The sequence below is a fragment of the Glycine max genome, chromosome 11 (genome assembly GCF_000004515.6).
Source record: "Glycine max cultivar Williams 82 chromosome 11, Glycine_max_v4.0, whole genome shotgun sequence".
In the NCBI taxonomy this organism is placed as follows: domain Eukaryota; kingdom Viridiplantae; phylum Streptophyta; class Magnoliopsida; order Fabales; family Fabaceae; genus Glycine; species Glycine max.
Window position 1 is genome coordinate 5051291 of NC_038247.2, and position 26710 is coordinate 5078000.

The 26710-nt window shown below is 28.2% G+C and overlaps 1 protein-coding gene across 1 annotated transcript; it reads left to right on the forward strand.

Moving 5' to 3' along the window:
• The first annotated feature begins 1120 nt into the window (after positions 1-1120).
• On the forward strand, positions 1121-6223 carry LOC100306712 (uncharacterized). Its single transcript, NM_001248390.2, is given in 2 exon segments — positions 1121-1395; positions 5720-6223. Coding segments are annotated over 2 exon segments (309 nt in total). The 5' UTR covers positions 1121-1285; the 3' UTR covers positions 5919-6223.
• Positions 6224-26710: the final 20487 nt, after the last annotated feature.

Sequence of the window (26710 nt, forward strand, 5' to 3'; positions counted from 1 at the left end):
TATTTTTTAGGAAATTTCGTAATATTTATTGAAATGATTAGTTCTATTTTTATTAATAAAAAATAAAAATACATATGGTGGTTACTGTGTGATCGTGCTTCAATCTCTCTTGTTACTAATAAAACCTTAAAGGTTGGGTAGAAGAGGATGAACCGATGGACTAAGCATAAAGACTATTTTGTCTATTGGGTACTTTCACACCTACAAAACACAGTTTCGCCTACGCACGCTAAAATTCACCGTATTTCATCGATATGTTTATTCAGGTCTTTCTTTCAAATATTTCAGATGTAGTGTTTTTGTCAAACATATACCTCTTCTCAGTTTAATTATTATAATTAAAGTCTTTTTCGTGAATTATTTAATTAATTTTTATTTTAAATATTGATAAATTTCCTTTTTCAACTTGATTAACTTAAACCTTATATTCTATTTAAAGTCAACAAATTATAAAATATAAATTAAACTGAATGGAATTGTCAGATTTTAAACCCTAATTTTACTTCCTATAATTATTTCTTGAAATTTAATATTATGTGTTTGTCTGCAAATGAAATTGGGATTTGGCTGGAAACATTTTTGCTCTCTTGTCGTGCTTTTTGGCACTGTAAACTTGGGTTAATATTAAATTGTTTATTAGTTGGTTAAATTATAAAAAGAAAGTGTTAAGGTTGTATTTTTTATTGATAAATTTAGTCTTTTAAACCTAAAAAAATAGGTAGATTTTGTCTTTTTTTTTTAAGAAAAAACTTTTAAAAACATGATTAACTCTTGTAGTAGAGGACTTAAATCTATATTTTTTTAAGTTTATTGACCAAAATTTATTGATATAAAATATAAATTTTTTTACCACGTGACTGAAAGTATATCTCTCAAGATTAAAAATACAACTTTTTAAAAAATGGCGTAAAAAATTTGATAAAATAATTTCAATTTTGCAATTAAAATTTTAAAGAATGATTTTGGAAAAAGTTATTAAAAGATTAAAATCATACATTATTTGTAAAATCTCTGTTAAATAAATGAAATTTTCAGTTGAGCAATTAAAAATATTTCAATTTCATAAAAAAAAAATAAGACAATGGTATAAATTCCCCTTGGTTTTAACTTCTGTCTCTGCATTTTGCAATTGCTAAACCTAAACCCAAAACCCGATGAATAAGAACGCCATTGCTTGATTTGTGATGAGTGGTGACCGAAAATTGGCGAAAGCGAATAGGTTTTATGCTTGCAGTTGCAGGGTTTGAATATTCCTTTTTGGTTGTGGGTGGAGGTGGAGGTGGAGATGATAACCCGTTCTAAAATTGTGGAGCAGCTCCGAGATTACCAGATTCGTCACAAACGCAACCACTCTGCTCTTGTTTTGTTCTCGCCCAAGCCCCATATACAAACCAGGTACCATTTTTAACCCTTTTTTTATGCCCTCTTTTAACTAGATGGTATGTGTTGTTGGTATTTTCAAGACAGTGCAATTTGTGTTGCGAAATTGGAAAAAAAAAATTAAATGAAAAAAAGAGTTTGAATTGGGTACCAGGTAAATGGGATTCTGGAATTCTCTTTTGATTAGATGTGCTGAAGGTTATAACATTGATGGGTTAACACGAGATACATATAATAGTTTGAGTCAATTGCATACTTGTCTTGGCCATGACATTGATAGATTGGATAAGAATATCTTGGAATGCTAAGTCTTCCTCTCCGATCTCCGACTTGGTCATGTTGGTTGTAAAGAGTCAAGCCCCTAAGAGTGATGGATCTCGAAAATTTGGGCAGAAGGGGCAAGGCAATTTCTCTAATTTTAGATGATAAAAAATTAACATGGTGGGTGCAAAGTTGAAGACAATGAGGCTTGTAGGTAACTCTGTAGTAGCATTGAAAATGGCAACGTATTGACATCATATATTTGATATGGATGTTCTCCTATCTCCCTCTTTCATTGAATACTGTAATCTTTTTTTCTTTCAATTCCAACTGTTAGATGTGAAATCTTTATAAAACCTCTATGAAGTCCAAATACTACAAAATTGGCAAACTATCTATGCGAGTATCCTTCTTTATTTTGTATTTTTATTTAATTGCATTGACAGTTACTTTGAATAGGACTAAAATTATACATGGCTTCCTCTGTATCTTTGAAGCTATAGTAAATATTAGGGCAATCGTATTGAACCTTGGCTTCTTTTCAACGTCCAGAGAAGAAACTTAAGCACGGCGACAGTCCAGTCATGCTTGCGCTGATATGACACAATTTTCTCCTCGCAACGCTTCTGAATCCTTTCCATGTGTGCTTCCCCATCAAGGTGGAGAGCCTCCATGTCTGATTCCAAGGTTGAAGCCTCTGAAAAGTCCTTGGCTCTAGAGACCACAGAGGAGTGGTGCCAAGGCTCACATTTGGGATGGAGGACGTGATCTTCAGAGAACCCACATCAACAGGTTGGAGGCGAGGATGCCTTGGGTAACGGAGAGGGATAGGGATACAAACATTGCGTTAGCAAAGAGGAAGAGCAGCAGCTTTATGTTTTTTGGTTGGCAGCTGTACAATTTGTAGAATCTTTAGTGATGTTTCAACAATTTGTAAAAACGACTTGTTCTACAAGCAATTAGCAAAAGGGTAGTGTCCATACATGTTTAAGGCATTTACCCATGCGAAGATTTGGCATGTGAGCAATGAGCCTGAGCCTTGAGCGAGACCACAAGTAGCATTAGCTCCATTGTAGCATTGGGCACCCAGCCTTGAGGCTCCTTCATTATCCAAGTTTTCCTCTGCTCTTCCTCTTTGCTGCTGCAATGTTCCGTATCCCTATTCCTATCCCTCTCCGTTACCCAAGGAATCTTCGCCTCCAACTTGTTGATTTGGGTTCTCTGAAGATCACCTCCTCCATCCCAAATGTGAGCCTTGGCGCCACTTCTCCACGGGCTCTAGAGCCAAGGACTTCTTGGCCTGTGCCTTGACTTGAGAGGCTTCAACCTTGGAGTTGGACATGAAGGCTCTCCACCTTGATGAGGAAGCGCACATGGGAGGGATTCGGAAGCGTCGTGAGGAGAAAATCGTGTCGTATCACCTGACCGGACTGTCACCGTGCTTGAGTTTGAATTGGGTACCATGTATATGGGATTCTGGAATTCTCTTTTGCTTAGGTATTCTGAAGGATATAAGTATAACATTGATGGGTTAACACGAGAGATAGAATATGTGAACATAAAGCCAGTTCAGGTCGGGGTATCTGGTTTCAAGTTAAGAGTTCAGATATCATATGATCATAGAACACCGATACATGATAGTTTGAGTCAATTGCATACTTGTCTTGGCCATGACATTGATAGGTTGGGTGAGAATATCTTGGAACGCTAAGTGGAGTGCGGATATAGCCTAAATATGTGATGTCAAGGATAGCAAACCCTTTTGGATCTCAAAAATTTAGGCAGTAGGGGCAAGGCAATTTCTCTTATATGACAACCTAACTCTGTAGTAGCATTGAAAATTAACATGGTGGGTGCAAAGTTAAAGACAATGATGTTTATATGACAACCTAACTCACATTGAAAATTGCAAAGTATCGATATCATATGTGATATTAATGTTCTCCTGTCTCCATCTTTCATTGTCTTTTTGATTTTTTTCCCCCAATTCTATCTATTAGATGTGAAATCTTCGTAAAGCCTCTATGAAGTTCAAACACTCCAAAATTGGCAAACTATCTGTGGTGATATTCCTATCGGATACTGATACACCTAGATACATATCTAGGGAGTATCCTCCATTATTTTGTATTTATATTTAATTGCATTCACAGTTACTTTGAATAGGACTAAAACTATATACGGCTTCCTCTGTATCTTTGAAGGTATAATAAATATCGAGGGAATTGTATTGAACCTTGAATTCCTTTGACTAATGATGCTTTTTGTGACATTCTGACATGGTTTGGGGAAGATTATGCAATTTTTGTGGTATGTTCATAGGGGAAGAATATATTTTGACACGAGCAAGGGAAAAATATGTAATTATGGTTTTTGTTATGATCAGGAGTATTTTTTAAATAAATTATGATAATCATCCACTGATATAATTATGTATTAATGATAAATGATTAAATATTATGCATTTATGTGAAATTTTGTTTTAGTTCATGTTAATGTATCTAGTAGGCTGTATCATATCTTGGATTTTTAGGAAATTCTTGTATTCTTGCATCTGTGTTGTATTGTATTGCTGTACCCATGTCATATTAAGTATTTGGGTATTCGTCTTTGACATGGTATCAGAATTTGTATGACTAAATATTTAAGAGTTTGATCATTGCCACTCTTAAAAAAAAGTTGAATTTCATACATGACATAGGATGGGTCTGTGCATAAGCTTATTTTGATAAGCATGTGTGAAGCTTATTGATATAAGTTGACTTATAGGAAGGTCATACGTCTCTTAAGTTTTTAATTGGACACCTTCAATTTTCATCTCACAAGTTATGTGGTATGTCAAAATAAGCTTTGCAAAACCTCTTTCAAATGCTCCTATATCGTGGATAATATTGCATTGAAGTGGTCATGGATCAAATTAATTGAGATGGACCTATTAGGTATCCTTTGCATTTATTCTAGTTTGTGAAATTGATACCTAATCAGTTAAGTTGTCTTGGTGTGTAAAATATATTCCTTGATTAATAATATCTTGGTCATACACTGTTTTAATCCTTATTAGGCTTAAATATGTTTTTGGTCCCTTAAATATAATATTATGATGAGTTTAAAGAAAGAGATAAATCTGAATTGTATTTTGACTTGTGTTTACAGAGAGATTAGATATTTTTAGACTTTATCTCACCTAGTTTTTTTTGGTGAATATTTATCTCACCTAGTTAAGGAAATAAAAGGTAATAAAAATTATACAAATCAAATCAAATCACATCACATCAAATTTTCCTAATTATTAGAATGAATCTTCAGCCTAATAAAAGGAATAAACTAAATTTTCCTGATTTCATTTCAACACCCCTGAAGCTATTGGATGAATATCTATTATTCTCAGCTTGCAAGTAAGATCACAAAAGTGCTATGTGGAAAGTCTCTTGGTGAATATAGGCTAAGCTGTATTCAGAAAATGATGCTGTGAATCTTCTGGCAATGGTTTTGATTGATCAGAGGTGCAGCGGCAAGGAGGTTACTGTTAAGTGAGTATAATGAAGGTAGCCTATGAAGGTGAAAAATGCTGCAAAGAAGGTAGGTAAAGAAAGGCACAAATGAAGGTGTCAAATGCTGCAATGAAGGCAGCAAAAAGGGGGCACAATGAAGGTGCCAAATGTTGCAATGAAGGCAACAAAAAGGGGCACAACAAACAGAAACTGGGGCTTTAGCCTAACGAACAAGTGGATCTTTTGAAAGAGAGACCCAAAGACCAAATGAGGTCTTAACAAAACAGTAAGAGCCATACAATAATAATAAATGCCTGTCAACAAACAAAACCAGAGCAGCAGTGTAGAAGAGGTGACAATGGGTTGGTCTATTAACTAGTTTACTACAAAGTCAATTATAAACTAATATCTTTATATGTGCTCTAGTAGAGAAACATGGAATTTGCAGTCTTAGTTAAACTTAGAATTTGGATCAAGGTCTTGGTATCCCTTTTCTTTATCAGATCTATTAAATTATAAAATGCATATAAAAATCATGACACTATATTGATGCATTTATGCTTGACATTTTCTTGCCTTTGTTTCAGGTTTGATGTTGCTGTGGCGATTGGTTTTGCTTTACTGTTTTTCATGCTTGTTTTCTCATCCCTTATGACTCTTTACTTGAGGCACTTTTGGCTTTTTGGGGTTGTCATATGCTTCAATATATTTCTTCCTACCCGGCTAAGAATGTCTAGGCAAACGTTGGCGAGGAACAGGGAAAGAAGACTGCCATTGTCCATATGAGAGTTCATTCTGGTGGTATCTTGCTTATACACTGGTAGGCAAGGGCTTATTTCTCGGCTTTTAATTAATTTGGTCTTTCGTGGTTACTCTTGGTGCTCCAAAATACTCTCTAGGATGCAACTTTTTCCTGCCTCTTTTTGAGGTAGAGATGGTATTCATCTGCACAACCTCTATACACAAACCAAGTGAACTTGTGGTACACTTGTTTCACATGTAAAGCTTATGAAACTGAGCCCAGTCAAGAGGCCTGAAATTTCTGTTGCTTTGTTTCTTAATTAGCGTGTAGATTTTCAATATTCAAGGAATTCGGTATCTGCAGTGCTTTTTTATACATTGTCTGCAGCTTTGACTCTGTAGAGTTGTATAACTTGCAAATGTAAATGGTTATAGTTGATGAAGAAAAAAAAGAAAAATTGTCTCTCTGAAAAAAATTGCAGGCTAGCTGTCCAGGCAAAATGTGTCAAGTCGCCTGAGGCTTTGACTTTTTTGAGTTTCTTTCTGGCGGATATAGTAATTTAAGCATGCTTATCCAAAATTTTAAAAAATGGTCTTGGAAATTTACGCTTTATTTGGTAAAAAAGAAGAAAATAGAGTGAGTGAAAATATGTAGGTGAGAAAAGAAAAAAGAAATAGAATTGAGAGATATTAATTGTTTGATTTAAAAGAAATATAATAGAAATAGGAAAGAAAAAAAATCAATAATTAAAAGAAATAACACAATCGACTATGTAAAACAGTATAATCGTTTATGTGGTTTTACTGACATAATTGATTATATGACTTCGAGAGAGTAATTTTAATGCCACAATTTACACATAGGCTCCACTTTTTTTAAATTTATTTTGCATTTCTGGCATAACAATTTTAAAATTATTGCCAAACAGACACGTAATGTCATCGCTAAATAGTGATAGGGATATTTTTTTTAAAAAAATAAAGATCAAAATCAATAATCTCTTTTAGAGGATAAATGAAATTTTGCTATATTTAAAAATATATTCAATCCTAGTAGATTATAAAGGCAGACCCGGATGTGGGAAGGATTATATGAGTATATGACTGATAATTGTTTTGTTTACTTTACAAAAAGTTAGGAGCGTGATTGTATGTTGGAACAGAAACATAATTATATATCATCTTTAGTCAGTTTCTGATTGTCACATTGCTAATAATACGTCTACTATGCTTGTTTCTGACAGAAAAAATAGGTTGAATTCATGAAGCAGACGACGTTGGCAAACGTAGCGAAATCCAAAAGAAAAGAAATGCACCTTTGGTTGACTATATATATCTTTCATATATAGTTTGTAAGTGGCTAAGTGCAGTCATGGTCCCCCACGGTTCCATCTTGTGCCACCTTTAGACATTGCTCTAGGTATCGAATATCATGAGCAAGAGAGGAGGAAAAAAAAGTTGGGAAAATATAATCACATCTGGTTTCATTATTGCTCTAAAATAATAATGAGTGTGGCCCTCCATCGGATCTTCCGAATGTGTTTAAGGGCTTCTTTTGGATAATAGTTGAGTATGAACGATGCTCAACAATTATTGCTGCAATGCCGTGTTTCTTTTCTTTCTGCTTTCATAACCTTAGGTTGTATATTGAGTATTCTTTAATTTAGATAAGATGAAACCCAACAGCCTATATGCCATTGGGAGTAGAAGAATTATTTCATCACTTATAATAATTTAATTAAAGCTAATCCATTGCATATATATACTTCCTTTTAATCTTCTGTGATCCAACCTCATAAAATAATCATAGAATTTTCTGGTGATGTTATATGCCGAGAAGCTGCAATAGAGTTAGCACATATTTTTTAAAATGTCAAGTACATTTTCTTTTTAATCTTGATCATTTAAATATGATTTGATGTTCTATATTTACACTTCTTATTTCTCACAATAGTCAATGTTCTATCATAAGAGTCGCTCTCTTTCTCTCTATGTATGTATGTAATAACCTAATAGAGTTGATCTAGCAGTAAAAAGTTTAAATCATTTACATGAAATCTTAGTTTAAACATTATTGTTATAATTTTACAACAAAAATATGAGGTATTAAGTCAAAGGAACAAATTTCAACTATATATTTTAAATAAATAATTAATGTAAAACTAATTAAAACAATATTGTGAGAGGAAACTTTGACTCCTCGTATATCTCATGTTGCATATGTACGGAGAAATTTCGTTTGTCCCAATACTTCGATGACCCCAAATCCCCAATTGACAAGAAATTGCGTATGTTTGTTTCATTTGAAGTCAGAATTAATATTAAAGTGAGATTAAAGTATTAAACTCGTTTATTTGTTGAGTAAGATCAAATCCACTTCCTATTCCGTTTTCGGGTTTTTGAAGAAAGAACATTTGAATATCTTATACTAAGTGGTGCGTGCTTTTCATGGCATATATCCTCCCTAAATTCGTTTACTATATGCAGAAACTTGGTTGCTCATTGTATATATACTATATAGTATAAGAAAGTAGCTTTTGTTTTTTTTATTATTATTTTTGAGATAGTGATAAGCGATATACCCCATAAACAAGAAAACCAGACCTAATTAAGCCAAAATCCTTAACCTAAAGCCATAACCTAGCTAGCTATATTTTTGTATGGGTTTATATAGTTGTCGTACCCATCACTCATGCATGGGATAATTGTTAATTCATTATTCTTGCCGATGAGTTACAATGGCTAAAAGGAGAAATTCCAGGCCAACTAGTAATCCCACCAAGTTTAAACAAATTCAGTATTATTAGTTTTGGGGTGTTATATTTGCAGAAACTTCTATCTCAAGCTTTATATTTGGAATTGATTCATTGAATCGTGGTTGTATTTGTCCCAACATATATATTTTTAATCGAAAAATTAATTCAGGTACGAACGCGCAGTGGGGACTATATTTGATGAGACGTGGCCGAAAGTGCATCAGTCCTGATCTTTTCATTCTCAGCCTCAGGAGTTCCTAATCAAGGCTTTGTTTTTCATTACATTCTTTTCTTTTTGAGAGCTCAAAATCTCAAATAGTCAAGTTCCTCTTAATTTCTTCTTTTTTTGGGATTAAATCTGACTATGGACTTTTAATATTTGAACATGTGTACTTGTTTTCGTTTCGAATACGAGTCATTGAGGCTGAAATGTCGTCGGGTATTAAAGTTCCTCTCCAGGATTCTCTTAATTTTTTACATATTCGTGCAACAACAGGCCAACACGATTTGGTTCACCATGTGATTCACATCTGCGTATAATTTTGAATAAATAATACATATATTTTTTAAGAGTAATCCAATCATAAATAATCATTATGTACAATAAGATTATTGATTTTAATAATTATTATATAAAAATTAATATTAAATAATTATAATTTTTAATTAATTGATAACATAAAACTTTTAAAATAACAATATATGTCTTTTAAATTTTCTATTTTATACAGGAATCAAAATCAATTGATATTCAAAAATTTAAAATAACAACTTATACATTATTCAGTCAATTGAGTTAAATCCTCTTAATAAATTTATATTTTTTCTAAAATTAAAACAAGTATTTATTATAATAAAGTTTATTAAATATGTGTAATTTTTAAAAAATATTTAATATTTTTATCTTCAAGTATAATGTTATTTTTTGTCATTAATATCCGTCGTAAGGAGGGGCCTTAGACTATTTTTCTCCTCCAAAAGTTCATTCGAATTGGTGCTTAAGGTGGAAAATTTGGCAATCAAGTGGTTCACTACATGAATTGAACTCTCTTTTGCTCTCATTTAACTCTTTATTTATTAAAAAAATTAGGTGACTTAAATCACAAAACTCATTAAAAATAGGATAAAGTGGGGTACTTAAATACATAAAAAGATATTTATAGATTATTCATTAATAAAATTTTCACATATAAGAAAAAATAAAATTTATGAGATCAGGTCTTGCTAGCCACCTCAATCTTTGTTGGCTCTCGTGTTAACCTTTAAATCTTAATTATTACGAAATATCATTGCTGCCCAAGACTTCATCCTGAGAAATATTCTTGCTTTCTCTAAGACAAAGAAAGTTAGGCTCATTAATGTCACGAGTCTCACAGAAGTAAACAAAAAAGCAATAGGATCAGCAAAATTAACTTGGAAAGAATTGTGTAGTGTAAAGCAATCTGAATGTGTATGTTTTTAATTTAATTCATATGCATTGCAAAACTTTTTTTACATTGGTTTCGAGTAAGAATTTATTCATTGTGTCATTATTCGTTAATAAGAATAATAATTTCTGTGTACAGTTTTTTTAGGTACAGCATTAATTATTAATTTAATACGTTTTAATAAATTGATTATATATTTCATTTTTTAAATTATTTTTTATATTAATACCTATATAAGTTGAAATTTTAATTAACTAAATTTGAGGAATAATAAATATGAGATATTTAATTTAAGATAAAAAAACGATACATTAAAAAAAAGTAGATTAAAAATCATAATCTAAAAATAAATACACAAATTTAATATTCAAAAGATAATAATTACAAGAAATTTACTTTAAGACAAATAAATATGGCAAATGTTAAATGATACAGATTAAGAAATTAAAAGAAGAAAAAAATTAGTAAAAAATTAATTAACACATTATTATAAGTTTTAGGTTTAATTGTAATTTTTATCCCTAAAATTACATAATCTCGCAAATTTTGTCTAAAAAAATATCGTGAATTTTTCTCCTAGCCGACAAAATGTCACAAAAAATTTCCTGATATCAAGTCTCCGTTAATTCTAAACAATGTGGTCGTTACTTTGCGGCAATTTTTAACCTTCACAAAATTGTACTAGTTTTTTTGTGTGTGTGAAATTACAATAGTTTTAATATGTGGCAGTTCAAAATTGCCAAAACAAAATATGCAACGTCATCACACCATTTGCAACAAAAATTAATGAAGAATTTATGTCAGCAGACCATTCGGTAGACTTGATGTTAGAACGAAAATTCGTGAGATTGTGTAACTTTAAGTTGGAGACAAAATGTGCATCTAAACTTAATTTCAACACACTCTTTGTATATGTTCAATAAAAACATTATTTATTAAAAAAAATTAAAACTAATACCCTTAAAAGTCATTACTTAATACTGATTAATAAGGAAATAAAAGTATTATTGTTTATAGTAATCTTATGCAATTTAAATAAGATTGCTTTAAGTAAAGAATACATACATATAACTTCATCAAAAGGAGATAAAAGCATAGCCCGATGGTTAACTATAATATGGACCATAAAATTAGAGGATATATATTTTTTTTCAATGCTTAGTTGTTTAGCAATTCACATTTCACACTGTAGTCAATGCGTCTGCCAGTACCATTAATCCTAGGGATAAAAAGAGGAGCAGATTAAACATTCTTTCTGTAGTTTAATGTGTTGTAAACAATAATGCGCACTTTTCTTTTCAATGATGGAAACTTTGTCTACAAATATCATGTTGTCTCAACAAGTAGTATGAAACAATGCAAGAATCACACAATTCAAAGGTGCATAGCAAAGCGAAAAGAAAGTGGTTTAAGTCTTTAATTATTTAGGTAATCTATCATCCCTTTCTTTTTGTTATCTTTTGAATCAATCTTAAATCCAATCCGTGCACGTAATTTATTCATTCCACAGTGTTTAAAGGTGTTTTCCTTTGTCAAGGCAGGGTTGGCCACTTAATGGAAAAAAGGTGCATGTTGATTAATTTTAGTTTTAGAAACTCCAATGTTAAACACCAGTAGTACTTGGTACTAATCAACTACCTATAACGGGTTTAGTTTATGATAAAATTTGAGAGGAAAAGTTGCACTATAATATATTATAATGATAGGATCAATAAGTAGATCAAATGATAAAACTAAATTTGATTTTTTTAAAATAAAATTTTGAATTTAAGTATGTGGATGAAAAAAATGTAATTAATAATAAAAAAAATTATAAAACTGTTTAGTTAAATTTGTAAATATAAATTCATTCATAAATTTAATAAATATTCAATGTTAAAAAAAATAGTAGAGAGAGGGATAATGGTCAAAGGTTATGCATGAGGGCTATGATTATAGCAGACAATGTGCCTGAGACTATTTGGAGCATTGTGTGGCCACGTTTTGAGCCAGAGCCGCGCGTGAGCAATGATTGAAGCCTCCCTTGGTTTGCTAAACTCAATCATGAAGGGACTGCAACCAACTTAACCGTTGGGACCCACTTTCCACACCCTTTCAGCCAATGCCATTGACACAGCCATAGGAGCTTCTCTATTCCCACTATACAATATTGCATCCCACTGCTCTTTGAACTTTGAAACTTTGAAGGTTAATTTGTTTGTTTTTGCTTAGTTCTTTCAATTGAATACACTGACCCCTCCTCTGTGGCACTGTACCTACACACACCTCGTTTGTGCCAAAGACTTAAAAGGTTGGTAGTTGGTTGGTATTGCTAGCTGTGCACTTTGTAGGGTGTGGACCAGAGATTATAAACTCTCTACTAGCCCGATAGCATCAGTGGGAGAGATATGGGTTTTCTTTCTTTCATCTGTCTTGTACTCTCTCTGGCTTCTTCACATTATTCAAGTCAAACTGCAGCCTTATGCAATGTCCTCCTCCTCATATGCAGCCAAATTATGCTCCACATATAAAAATGCAGTCGGTGCAGTGGTGACAAGTTTGAATAATTTATACTCACTTTTAAGTTTAAATTGCATTGAGGTTATTAATTATTATATGGAAGAAAAAATTTTGAGATATATGTTATATTAATAATTGATATAGTCAAAATAATATATATAAATAAATAAATACAATTATTTATCTAACGAATTAGTTTTTAAAATTAAGTTATATTCAAATTCAAATTTTAACACAATATGAAAGTTTGTCTTAAATGTTAGACTTATCAAATCACGTGATTCCAAAAAATATATTTTTGAAAATAAAGACATAAAATTTTAAATGTGATTAGATTTTAGATCGATAATTATTTTCTTTCAGATTCAGAGAATATCTCTTAAAGATTTTTTTTTCCTTTTAGAAAATAATGGAATAATCAACCTATTGAATTTTATAATTAATTCAAATATAATGGTTGAATCTTGTGGGATGTCTCGAAGTCTCATGTAGAAGTAAAAAAAATAAAATTAATTAAGATAAATTTATGATATGTGCAATGAAGAATAATAATCAAAATCCAAATTTTAAGAACATACTGAATGAAATTAATAATAATTTTACAAATGGCTTGTTAATTAATAACGGTAACTAAATCCCTGGTGTTAAAGTAACGAATCCGAACAAGATTTGGTGCACATCTTCCTTTTTGATGTGATATGGACAACGGAGGTTGTTCTTCTATACAACTAGAACAAGTAGACCATGCTTAATAAATCCGTACAGTATCGTTAATGCACGCTCGTTTGTCCTTTGGCAGCAAAAGGAATATAAATGTCACAGCAAATATAAGAGCATTTTATTTCCTTGAGTTCTCTTTGGTGGTTTCGCCCTATCTCTTATCATTATTAATTTTGATGATATTATTTCCCTCGTATTGATTAATGCTGGCCCCCCTGCGTGTTGATCAGGGAGAGAAACGCATTATGCATTGCAAGATGATCTGCTATGCCATTGACCTTCAAATCTATGCATCTAATAACCAAAATTAACCACCGGAAACACAATCATAAAAATTACTGTAGTTGCATGTCTCCTTTGTCCCTAGACTCTAGGGCTATCATTATAGTTACTGTTATGCCGTGTATGTAGTCAATACAGAGTTTGGATCTAAAACTTAATTAGGAGAGAAAATTACCTTACGCCCGTTTGAATTAGACTGACACCTATTGGTATATTATGTGCAATTCTAAGTTCTCACCCTCTATTTATGCATGTTTTGTTACGGGAGATGATTAACGTACATCCATGTCTTGCGCTTTATTTGTTATCGACGAACGGAGTTATCTTTTAGACGATAGAAATTAGGAATGTTTTCTTTTTATTAGAAAATAAAATATTCTTATAATTAAAAGTTATGAGATTAACTTTTAAAATGTAAAAATTATTAAAGTGTATTTGTCTTTTTCAACAAAAAAGTTTTTCATACCCACAATAAAAAAAAATAAATGAACTCGTGTCAACATATGCTTAATTATAACAACAGATAGAGGGGGGTAGACAGAGGTCTTGGCCTCCCTCTCCTTCGGAACCTTAATTATTATTGTTAAAGTTAATTGTAACTTAGTTTGTTAGTTTTGGTTTTGTTAATTAGCTAAAATAACAATTACTTTATTTTTCCTTACTCTTAATTAGTTCTGATAGGCTGATAGCTTAGTGACTTACCTTTCCCTTTTTATATAAATTGGGGTTTTCCTTATTAAAAAATAAGAAGGAATAATATAAATTTTTCTTAGTTATTTTCTCTCTAGCTTCTTCAAATCTCTCAAATGATTGATTTCACAGTTTTTTACACATATTAATGTTAACTTGATTATAAGAAATTCTAATTGATTTCACATGTAATAGTGTAATAATAAGGATTCCATAATTATATGAAATTATGTTCTTTTATTTTTTTGACAATCATATCAGTTAAATTAATCTTATATATTTTCCTTTATTAATTAATTTCTGCCCTCTTTATATATATAACCAAAATTGTATCATTAAACAAATTAATAAATAGTACACCTTTTACTCCACTTTTTGTGTCTATTTTTTACTGGTATTTTTGTGCATGTTTTTTTGCTAATATTTCGTATTATTTTTTTAAGTAATTATTTTTTTTGTAATTATTGTGTGCTCTGGATCACAAAAAGAAAAATAAAATTATAATCCCCTTTAACAAAGTTCTGGATCCATTGTTTAATTAAGGAACTTAGTCAACCATCAATTGGATTGAACCTTGTTGATTAAAGAATGTTTGTTTGGTATAATGCATTTGCTTGAAAATAAATTCGAATAAGGTGGGTCCTATGATACAATTTTCAGTCATCAGATAGGCGGGATAGAAAAGAAGGAAAGCTGAGTATTAGTGTTATTTTATAACTATATTAAATTCTTTCTTCTCATTTTATTCATACCAAGTGACTTTACATATTTTTTTTTTCTATTTCTCACATATTTACCTTAAATTAAATAGCTCAATATATTTATTTATTTAACTTAATTATTTGTTTTTTAAATTATTTTTCTTCTATTTTCATCTGCTCTATTTTTCTCTTTACAACCAAATAAAGTCTTCAGCAGATTGGGAGGGGAAAAGAACAGAAAAAAATATAAATGTGATAAAAAAAGAATGAGGTAAAAATAAAATAGAGGAAAAATGTGTGTATGTTAAATATTTTGTTTTTCCATACTGTGTTTGGAAAATTTTATTTCAAGAAAAATGAAAATAATTTTAAAAAGTTTATCATAAAGTTGTTCAAAGGTATTTCTAACTCTAATATGAATTAGCACACTTAATATATCGTTACCGGGTGAATAAGAACTTGATGAAAAACAGACACTATTTAAGAACTTAATTAAAATACATTAATAATATAATTTTTTATATCAATTATTCATAAATTATTATATCATTAATAATTATAATAATTGTTTTAAAAATAATACTTAAAGTGCTTTTTAATTAGTGTATTTATAATATTAAAGTTAACCTCTCTATTTAAGTAAAGGGCAACTTGAAGGGATATATATTTAGTAATGATTGAGACAACATGAGTATAAAAAAAATATATACTCTATTAGGCAGTTAGACACACGTAGTCTTAACTCTTAAATATAATCTTACAAATTTGCAATATTCTAAAAAAATGTAAAGCTGTAAGAATTTTTTTTCTCAGACATCTCAATTTGGATTTAGATAATGTTACTTTAATTGGATCAAGAAAGTGATTTTTCTTTAAAAAATTACAAATAAAAAAGTGATTTCATCATTGCGTATATGCATGTTTGTTCAAACACTAGTTGACTATCACATTAAATAAACAGTTGAAATCGTTTGTGGGCTTTTTTAAAACAAATTCACGTTAAATAAGGGAATTAATGTAGAAATCATTATTTGTAGCTTTTCTTGTGACACGGGTGTCATCAAATTAATGCAGAACTAAACGTGTGCACAAAAAAGGGTATAAGGTGTATATCCAAGGGCGGAAAGGCATGTTAAATTTCTGAGCAATGATATCTTTATCTAATCAATTGATGAAAATTTAGGTTAGTAAATTCATAAAGAAATTTAATTTAATATATTTCATCGTAAATTTTAATTTACTTTTCACATATTTTAAATAAAAAATTATCATCGTTAAGATACTTAAAATTATATAAAAAAAGTGTCTTAAATCCTGGAGGCATCAAACAAAGTTACGAGTAAGAGTTTTGCTTTGAGATTCGAGAACATGATTGAATGAGGTTCAAGAGTTGTAACCTAGCTAGATAGAAGCAACGGACAATGGCATAACTTCAAGTCATCTCTTTATTGACACGTTACTATTTAATGTTTATGTTAGGCCTTCCACAACTTGGCACAATGCCACAACATGTTTTTCTTAATTAAAATAGCTAAGGATATCTATACGTCCGATATGCATTCAAAAATAGCGCAATTCAGTAAGAAATTCTCTTATCAAACATTCAATATTAAATGCATCTGAAAGTGGGAACGCATAGTTAGAAAGAGAAGCGGCATTGTTTATGTGTATTGTGTAGTGTGGTAAACTTGGAAGTGTAATAATAGTGTGTTTAGTGAAATGAAATGAAAATAAATTGAAATTCAAATTTTAAACTAAAATAGATTGATATTATTTTACTGTTTTTTTTTTTTACTGCAAATAACGAAGTTTAAGAACGGGGATTTTTTGTTTGGTTGTTGTGGAGGTTTCCCAGCAAAATCCAGCGTCTAATCAAATCAGATCGTGCTGTAAAAGCAACTTAGGCCTACACTAATAAATTAAGTAACGGTTGGTGAATTTTCACTGGCAAACGTCTTGTCATTCACACGTGTGGTCCAGCCACGTGGATCTTTCATGATAGCTCCATGGTAGCAATGATTGGCCATGTTGGCCACCCGCACGAGTGGCTGCTTTTTTTCTGGTTTACGGCCTTATCCTTATGGGCCTCCGCTTCATTTTCGTTTTTACTTGCTATCATAATGCAGTAAATTTTAATATAGGACAAAAAATTTAGATTTTTTTGTGTGTTTTTGGTTGTTTGATTCAAATTTGAGTTTGATTTTAGTAGTTTGTGTAATAAAACTATATATATATAAAGAAAGGATTGAATTATATCAATGTAATTTTGATAATTATTATATCATTTTATAATTTTTATCTGAATAATATTTCTTAAAATTTATCGTTGGATTAAAGTTTTTTTTACATAAATCACATATGCAAAAATTTATATTAATCTAAAATCATTTACTACTTGTTTTATATAAGTTAAAATTAATGTAATATAAATATTTCAAAATATATTAAAATATGAATTATTTAATTGTATTCTTCTTGTTATTTAATTTTTATAAAATTTGACACAAATAATCTTATTAATATATAGATATAATTCAACGATTTGATCAATAAAAATCACATTTTATATCAAATTATAAAAATAATATAAAAATTATCAAAATTATATTGGTGTAATTTGATATCTCATTTCTCTCTCTCTATATATATATAATATAAGGGAAAGAGAAATAATTGTCTTTTTTTTTCATAGGGACTAGTACATGAGTGTGTTAAAGGGAGGGTCAAATTTTTAAGATGATTATTTAAATATTTTACTTATAATAATTTATTATTTAATAAATAATAAGTTTAAAAATATATATTAATAATTTTATAGATAGAATTATAACTATGATATATTTTGTAAGTAAATATTAACTCGAAAACTTATTTTTCTTATATATTCTTTTAACAATATTTTTTATTTTTTTTCTTTTTTCATATTTACACGAATGATCTAAAGGAAGGTTCAAGACCACTACTTGCTTCCTCTTGGATTCCTCACCGGTCCTAAGTCACAGATTATGGGTGGTGTTCTCTAACCAATTGGGTCAAATATTAATTTTGCTTAGCATACGTGACTACTTTTGGATGAAAAGAATTTTACATACGAGTAGAATTGAACGTAAATTTTTTTATTAAATAAATCATTTTCTCTAACATATGAATATAATGAGATCTTAATGTGAAAAAAAATTCTAAGTTTAAAGAATGCACTTATAAATTATAATACGTTTGTATAAAGTAAAAATAAAGATCGATGAATATGAGAATTTTTAGGAAAAAGATTGGTAGACATCTTTATTCAAAATGACACCAAATGAGAAAAACAACAGCAATATATATATATATATATATACTCAAAATGAACATCTATCCACCAATTGTCGAATTTTCTTACTGCCATCCAACGCTTTCGTAATTTGCTCGTACTTCATGTCGCGTTTCCTGTACATAAAACCAAATAAAACATTTTTGTCTCGAATCTACGACAAGATTTCCATGCGAAATCTTGTCTTCTTTTATTCAACTAACTCTTTTGGGATTAGATGGGTCACGTCTCTGAATTTGAATGAACTTTTGTATTAAAATTTTCAATTCTCGTTTGAAAATTTATGAGTTATGGGTGTTTTTATTCTGTTTTTAGTTCAAAAAATATGAACAAAATGTCCAAGAGTGGTTGCATGTGGTGATTTGGTATTTGTGCATTGATAAAGGCCAAGGCAATGGAGGTTCTCGATTATTGGATGGATTGGCTGAAATGATAAGGTGGTTGTTCAGAGTGGAGGTTGTTTGTGGATTATAGTCATGGGGATAATGCAGACACCAGAACAAAGCAGGTTACTACATTACTAGCCATGGTGATATGCCCATACACTCTTTAGTTTCCTTTATTATTTATTACTGGCGGATTTGTTCACCTTTTTTTTGGTTAGAGAGATGAGAAAAATAAGAACAATTAATTTATAATCTAACACTATTTTAAAAAGCCAATTGAAATTGAAAATCGTATAGTTACAATACATTAATAATAGTGTAAAATAAAAAGTTAATATGTCTTTATATGATGTTATAGATGCAACAAGCTAGTATCAATATACTGAATTATATCAACCAATTTAATATTATTTATTATGCTTATGATTTAAAATTAATGTCTAGTCAGTTTGGTCCGGATATTTTTTTAACATATAAGTTATCAATAGTATTATTAAATCTATCCAGCCAACATTTCAACATACATGTGTCACCATTTAATTCAATTCTACCTTATATACTTTTTTCCTATCTTTGCACTATGCTTTTTCTTTGTTTTACACACCGTGCCAAGCACAGGAGCTATTCTAGTTTTTTTAAAAAAAATTGGCTGGCAACTCCACATTTTAACAAGAGGAGTACCTACTAACTATCATTATCATATCATGGATTTAGTAATAAATGATAATGTGGTAAATTAGTAAAGAATTATGACATTATTTAACGCATCATGATTAACGATAGATATTAAAATCAAACATAAATATATATTAAAGAATAAAATCAAAATAGGTTATATTTCAGATATAAAAATATATTTAATGCTTAATTATTTTATTATAAAAATGCCCTTAATTCTGAACAATTTCTCTTAGCTTAATAAATAGTAGATAAAATACATTATTGCTTTTAGGCGTTTTGCAAGTCTAACTTTGCATTATAGTAGTATAGAGTATTTTGGGAACCTTACTTTGCCTCTTCACATGTATAGCCAATAAATTTAAATATATAATTATATTACTAATGATTTTTTTTTAAATAAAGCAAAGAAAAAATAGTTGAGAAAAAGCAATATACTTCTTAAAAGATAGTAGTAATTTTTTAAAATTAACATTACATCATCATTAATTTAATTCTAAATTTATAGTTTATCATTAATATATAAGAGATATAAGTAAAAAATAATAATTAATGTTACATTAAAGTTAAAATGATAATTATTTTGGGATAATTTTTTTCTTATAAAACAATTATAATAAGATGGACAGAGTATGTAGGAGATAAAAAAACAATTTTAAAAACCATTCAAATTATACTAATAATAAGGATATTTCGGAAAATTTACTAAAATCATATATTCATCTTCAAACTTAATATAAAATAACAATTGGAAAAAATAAAAACAGAACCAATTTTGGCAACAAATACTTCAAATTCAATCTCAAAAACACCATAGATAAATAATTAAATTTATCTCAAAGTGTGATGCAATAATAAATTAATTTTTGAGAAATAAAAATACATATTTAGTTTTTAAATGTATAAAAATTGTGACAAAATAGTCTATTTTTAAAATTTGTGAGACTATTTTATTATTAAATTATTATGTTTAAGGATCAATTTGACAATAATAAATTATTTTTTAAAAATTAATTTAATATTGAATTACAAAGTTTAGATATAATTTATTATTAAATTATTTGTACGATTAATGTATCATACTTTTTATATATTAAAAATTAAATTTAGATTTTTTTTATCTTTTATAAACTAGTTTATCATTAGATCACATTTTGAAGATGAATTTAGCTGTTTACCTATTTTGATTTACGGATGCCAAATGTTTTTGCTTATCCTATCGCAGATGCCCGCATGTGACTGTGATTGAGAATGCTCAATTGCACATGAAGGATCATAATGCAATAACGCGGGTGGAAATAGGCCTGCATGATAATGAATAGTATTTATAGGGCAACAGAAAAATTTGAGCATTGATATAAATAAAGGTAATTAAATAGCTCCACGAAAGAGAAATTTAATTGATTTGATTGGGCACTTATTTATATTGTGTTTTTTCTTTCTTTTTTCTGATACAATGTGTTTTGATAAAATCGACATCGATAATTTGTAATATAATAACTACCCGTTATTTATTTTTTAGAGTCCATGACACCACGCTAATTTGGCTTAAAAAATTATTTTCAATTATATCCAATTTTCAAATTTTGTTTTTTTTATTTGACTTCTTCATTTTAATTGTTAAATATGGCTCATTAATCATCAGCTATCAAATACGTATCGGTTAATATTTAAATATTTTTTTTATTACAAATATGTCACTTTTTACTTTAATAATTGTATATTTTTTAATTTGTATTTCTTGTAAATATGTTATTTTTTGTTTTTAATCTCTGAAAATATAATTCTTTTTATTTTAGTCCCCAAAAACATATCATTTTTTAGTTCCTAATAATATCATTAGGATGACATAATAATTTAGATGATATCATTATTTATTAACAATAATTTTTAATGACACGTTTATTGACATGTCACAAAAGATTTCATGATTTGATGATGTAAAATGATGATGTTATTATTGTTTATTACGTAAACACTTAATGAATTTCATTAACAACTCACTAAAATAAAATAAAAAATTAGAAGAACTAAATTCAAGAAAAAAAGAAGCTTTAAAGAACAAAAGTCAAAATTCCTTATTTTATAGGGATCAAATGTTATTTAAGCCTATAATAAATAAAAGATAAATATATTTGTTTTTTTAAATAAATCATAATATATCAACTAGCTAAAATTGGTTAAAAGTAAATAATTAGTTATGCTGTGAATGTTTGTAAATGATAGAAAAATTTATTTATAAACAATAGGAGTAAAACTAATAACTTTAAAAACAATTTAAGACCAAAATTAATCATGAATATGTATTTGCATAATTAATATTTAGGTTAAATTATTTCTTAGGTCTGTAAACTATTTGACAAATTTTAACCATTATCTAAATTAATATTTTTTTCCCTCAATTGGGTCCTTAAATATGCATTTGCTTACTTATTGATCTTTTTATCGAACCATATATCGTTAGAAAATTTAACAATAGGAACATAATTAGTGCCTAAATATAGTATTGTCACTTCTAAAAGTTTGCAATAAGTATTCTCACATTTCCAAGTTAGTATTATTTTAACTTCTATAGGTTATAAACTCAATATTTTCAATCAGATTCTTCATCTAAAGTATTCTCACATCTACAAATCTACCTATCACAAATATTCTTTTACAAAACTCTTTAGACTTTGTCATACAACCTTTCTACAAACTCACAATTGATTCAAATAATTAATTTTGCGTAACAACAATTTAGAAGGACCTGATTAAAAAAAAACACCTTTTTAAGATACTAAATTTTTAAAAAATAGTTCAAATATCTAATTAAAAATTATTAATGAGTTCAAGAAGTTACGGAATAATTTAACCTAATATTTATTTTCTCTCTTTGATTATATTCTCATACATGATGCATCTTTTATATTTACTAGATGATAAAGTAAATATTAATAAAAAAAAATGAAGTAATATCAATCACTAGTGAAAAAAATCACCACTGAAGATTAAATATACATACTTAATAAATAACCAAAAGTTAGAACATTAGTTACTAATTTGCTCATTCATAATTAAGATTTACTTATTTACTTTCCTCTCACTCCATTAAAAGAATTTAATAAAATACACTTTACATATGTATATAACCAAGATATAATTATTTTGTAAAAAAAAAATATAATTACCCATAAAGACAAAACACAATACAGATTTTGTTTTTAAAAAAAAATCTGTTTTCATTTTTCATCAGAATTCGTAATTGATAAAGTACTTTTTTGAAACTTTAATCCAAACATAATATTAGTTATCCGCTTGATATAAATAACACAGACATATATAAGTAAGTATCACTTCAACTTCTTGACAGTTCTTGTCACCAGCTACCATACGCGCTGCAATGAGAATGAAAAACTAAGTTAGTAGTCTAGGATCTCTAATGAGATTTGAGAAACAATTTCTGGGGTCCATGCCCAACTGAATTATTTTCTGTGGGTTCCACGAGTGCCCATGAAATTAAATGTTATATGTTTCTACTATGTTACATGCAGATCAAAATTCATTGACGCCGACATATGATTAAGCCCGTGACTGGTGCTGTTTACACCATCGAATAGGTTCCGTGCAGTTTGGTTGGACCACATAGACAACCAACTATGTATATTTCGATATGTGTATCTCATACACTGCAAAAGAAAATATTATATACTATTGAATTGATCTCCATTAGTATAATTTTTATCTATCAATTCAATTATTAATATAAATATCACGTGTTTAACCATGTTAGTAAAACAATTCATTATGCTAACAAAAAAATTATCTATGTACTAATAGTTTAATTTGTGTTAAAAAAATAATTTAACATATTATAATTCATTAAGGTTATGTTTAATAAAGAGAAGTTGGTAGTCCAATGCTGAAAAGTTAACTTATTAAATTGGAAATATTTAATAAAATTATTAGTACTTAAAAAATGTTAAATAATAAAAAATAATAAAATTATAATTTATTTTAAAATATAATAAAAAATGATTAAATATATCAAGGTTACTAATATAAAAATAAGTAAAAAAATTAGAAATTAATGTTTTAAAAATATTACTTCCAATAATGTTTAAAAAAATATTAAAAGTTATTAAGAAGTTGTTAATTAAAAAAAATATTTATTAAACTATCAAATCAATTTTTTAATTAATAAAAAAGATTAAAAACTAATCGAAACATTTTTTTGAAGATAGCCTATATATTAATATATTACATCATTAGAATGGTTCCACAATGTATGTACTAATAGTTTAATTTCTGTTAGATAAATGTTATATGATAGAGACCGTTCTAACATTTAACATATTTGATCTATTATTAAGTGATATCTATCACTAGCATATACTTTTCCCGAGTGTACACCGTGATTTAAATATACTTTTCAATTCGTTCATGAAGTGTTTTTTTTGTGCTTGCAAACTTTTTTTTTTGCTTATTTATTTTATTTTTCGTCTTTAAAACATTTTAAATTAAATTTTAAACAATAAAAAATACTTTTAATAATAAAAAATTCTATTTAAAGTATTTTAAAAATAAAAATAAAACAAATATAATTTATAGAGATTAAAGCAACAAAATTATAATGATGAAAACAAAAATTGGAAGATAAAAAAATATTTAAACCTTTAAATATAACATTTTTCATATATTGTATTTATTTTTACAATTTATATGTTGATATTTTTATATAATTTTTTATTTACAATTGCTATGATTATTTACTTTTGTAATTTAGATACTATTTATGGTTTATATAATAATATATTTTCATGTAAAGTTTGTTTATTTGTATCACAGGCATTCTTATAAAATTAAAAAATAAATATACTTTCATATATTTTTTCTTATTATTGTGTAATTTAAATATTTATTTTAATTATTTGTATATTAACACTTTTTATGTAATGTTTCGATCCCGTATGATGTGTGTATTTATTCTTGAAATTTAATAAATAATAAATTTTAATGTAATAATTCTTTTTCTCCGCATTTCACACTTAATCATGAAATTTGTACGTGTATTTATCCGCGAGCACATGTGCTTTATGAAAATATTTAAAATAATGTAATTTTTTATAATAGAAAAAATATAAAATTTTCATTGTATAAAGAAATATCTAATAAAAAAACTTAGAATTTTGATATTATTCATCACAATAAATGAATGGTTTTAACATTTACGTTTTGAATAAATATTTTTTTAAGTACAACTTCTTCATTTTAAAATAGTTATTTAACTATTTTACCTTTTGTTAACATTTAAATTAATTCTATACACAATTTTGATACACCCCTTTTCTTATATTAGATCTTTAGCTAGTCACTCCAATTTTATTTTATTTTTATTCGCAAATTAATAATAGATTAATAAAAAGGCACAAGGGATGCCCAACCCATAACAGATTACAACGGAAGACCAAACCAAGAAGTGCTAGACTCCTCTACATCTACATATACAATGCTGATCAAATTTGAACCCTGACCCCTATAACTAGCCCTCTAATCTGTACGCAACTAAAACTTTCATCTTGTCTCAATATCGAAGCAATCAGCAGTAACACTAATATTTGGAAGATATCATTTTATTTTAAGTAGCTTTTCGTTAAAATTTGAATCAGAAATTTTTATACAGATTCTGTTATAATAAAATTGAATATGATTTTATTGATGGAATTACTTTTTAACTTTTTGCAGCAGAGAGGATTAATTTATGTTAGGTGTCATATTAAACTCAAATAAAAATATTAGCAATCTTTTAAGAATTTAAGTTTATGTTTTAAAAAATAATTGAAACAAATAATTATGGCAAAATTGTAAATTTAGTCTCCCTAGTTGTCTTCAATTTTGATTTTGATCTTTCTTTAAAATTATTCACACATTTTGTCTTCTTTTTCTATTTAATCATACAATCTTAGTCACCAAGTACATATTTAGAGACATTAACTATTACAAAGAAATGTTGATTATCATATGTCACGTTTTTGATTGGACGATGACTATTACATGGCATATTCTGTAGTCATCGTCCAATCAGAATGTGACACGTGACATTCCTATGTAACAATCAACATCTAAATCTAGACTTAAGGATCAATATTGCATGATTAGATAAAAAAAGGAACACAATGTATGAATAATTTTAAAGGAATACCAAAATTAAAAATTGAAGACGGGAACAAAAATATAATTTTGTTAATAATTATCACTTATAATAAAAGTGAAGAACTTAGCCAAGTCAAAGCCCTTCCCATTTTTGTCCGGGTATTTAAGCATAGAGGAGTGTTCGCAATATATTCCTCTTATTTGTTTCAATTATTTTTTAAAACATAAACTTAAATTCTTAAAAGATTGCTGATATTTTTATTTGAGTTTAATATGACACCTAACATCAATTAATCCTCTGTTGCAAAAATTTTAAAGTATTTTATCAATAAAATCATATACCACTTTCTATCAGTCTAAAAACATTGTTTGAAAAAAAAAATCAAACATACTCTTAATTCGTGATATATTTCCAAAAGAGCAACAAGTTTTCCTGTCTAACAAGCTAACAGAAGAAGATATCACTTTATAGTTTATACTTTCCATTCACCCAGCCATTTCAAAAGAAAGGGGAAGAAAGAAAAAAGGGAGAAAAAAAAAAGAAAAAAGAAAAAAAGATGAAGTAAGAAGGAAGCACAAAGGAAAAGACAAAGTATCGATTAATCCCTGCATGCCTGGAACCTCTCTCCGAAAATCAAAAAAAGAGAAGAAAAGTAACACTGCTTGGTAGTACTTAGTACTTAATAGGGTGGGTTTAGCCTAAAGTATAATGGAACAGAAGAAAGGTAGCACATGGATTTTTTTATTTGGTTAAATTAATAAGTTGTTGCCTATATTTTGATGATTCTGTTTAGTCCCTACAATTTACATTTTAATTCTTTTTAGTTCTTATAGTTTAAAAATATTATTTTTAGTTTATATAGTTTATATTTTAATTCTCTTTTAGTATTATACTTTGAAAAATACAGGACTATAAAGATTAAAAAAACTATTTTTAAAATTAGAGAGATTAAAAGAGAATTAAAATATAAATTATAGGGATTAAAAATCACTTTCAAATTATAAAGACTAAAAAAAATAAAAATTATGAAATTATAAAAAGCAAATAAGTAATTTAACTTTTTATTTATAAGAAAAGAAGAAATGATGAGGTTAATGAAATATAATTAATCAAACATAAACAAAATTAAAATTGTAAAGCTTACTGTTTTCCAAAGTGTAAAGCCAATTTGCTGGTTGCTACTTTCCGCTGTTTTCGGCTAAAGTCAGAAGAGAAGCTTATAAAAGCACCCTATTGGCTTCACGCTCTCATT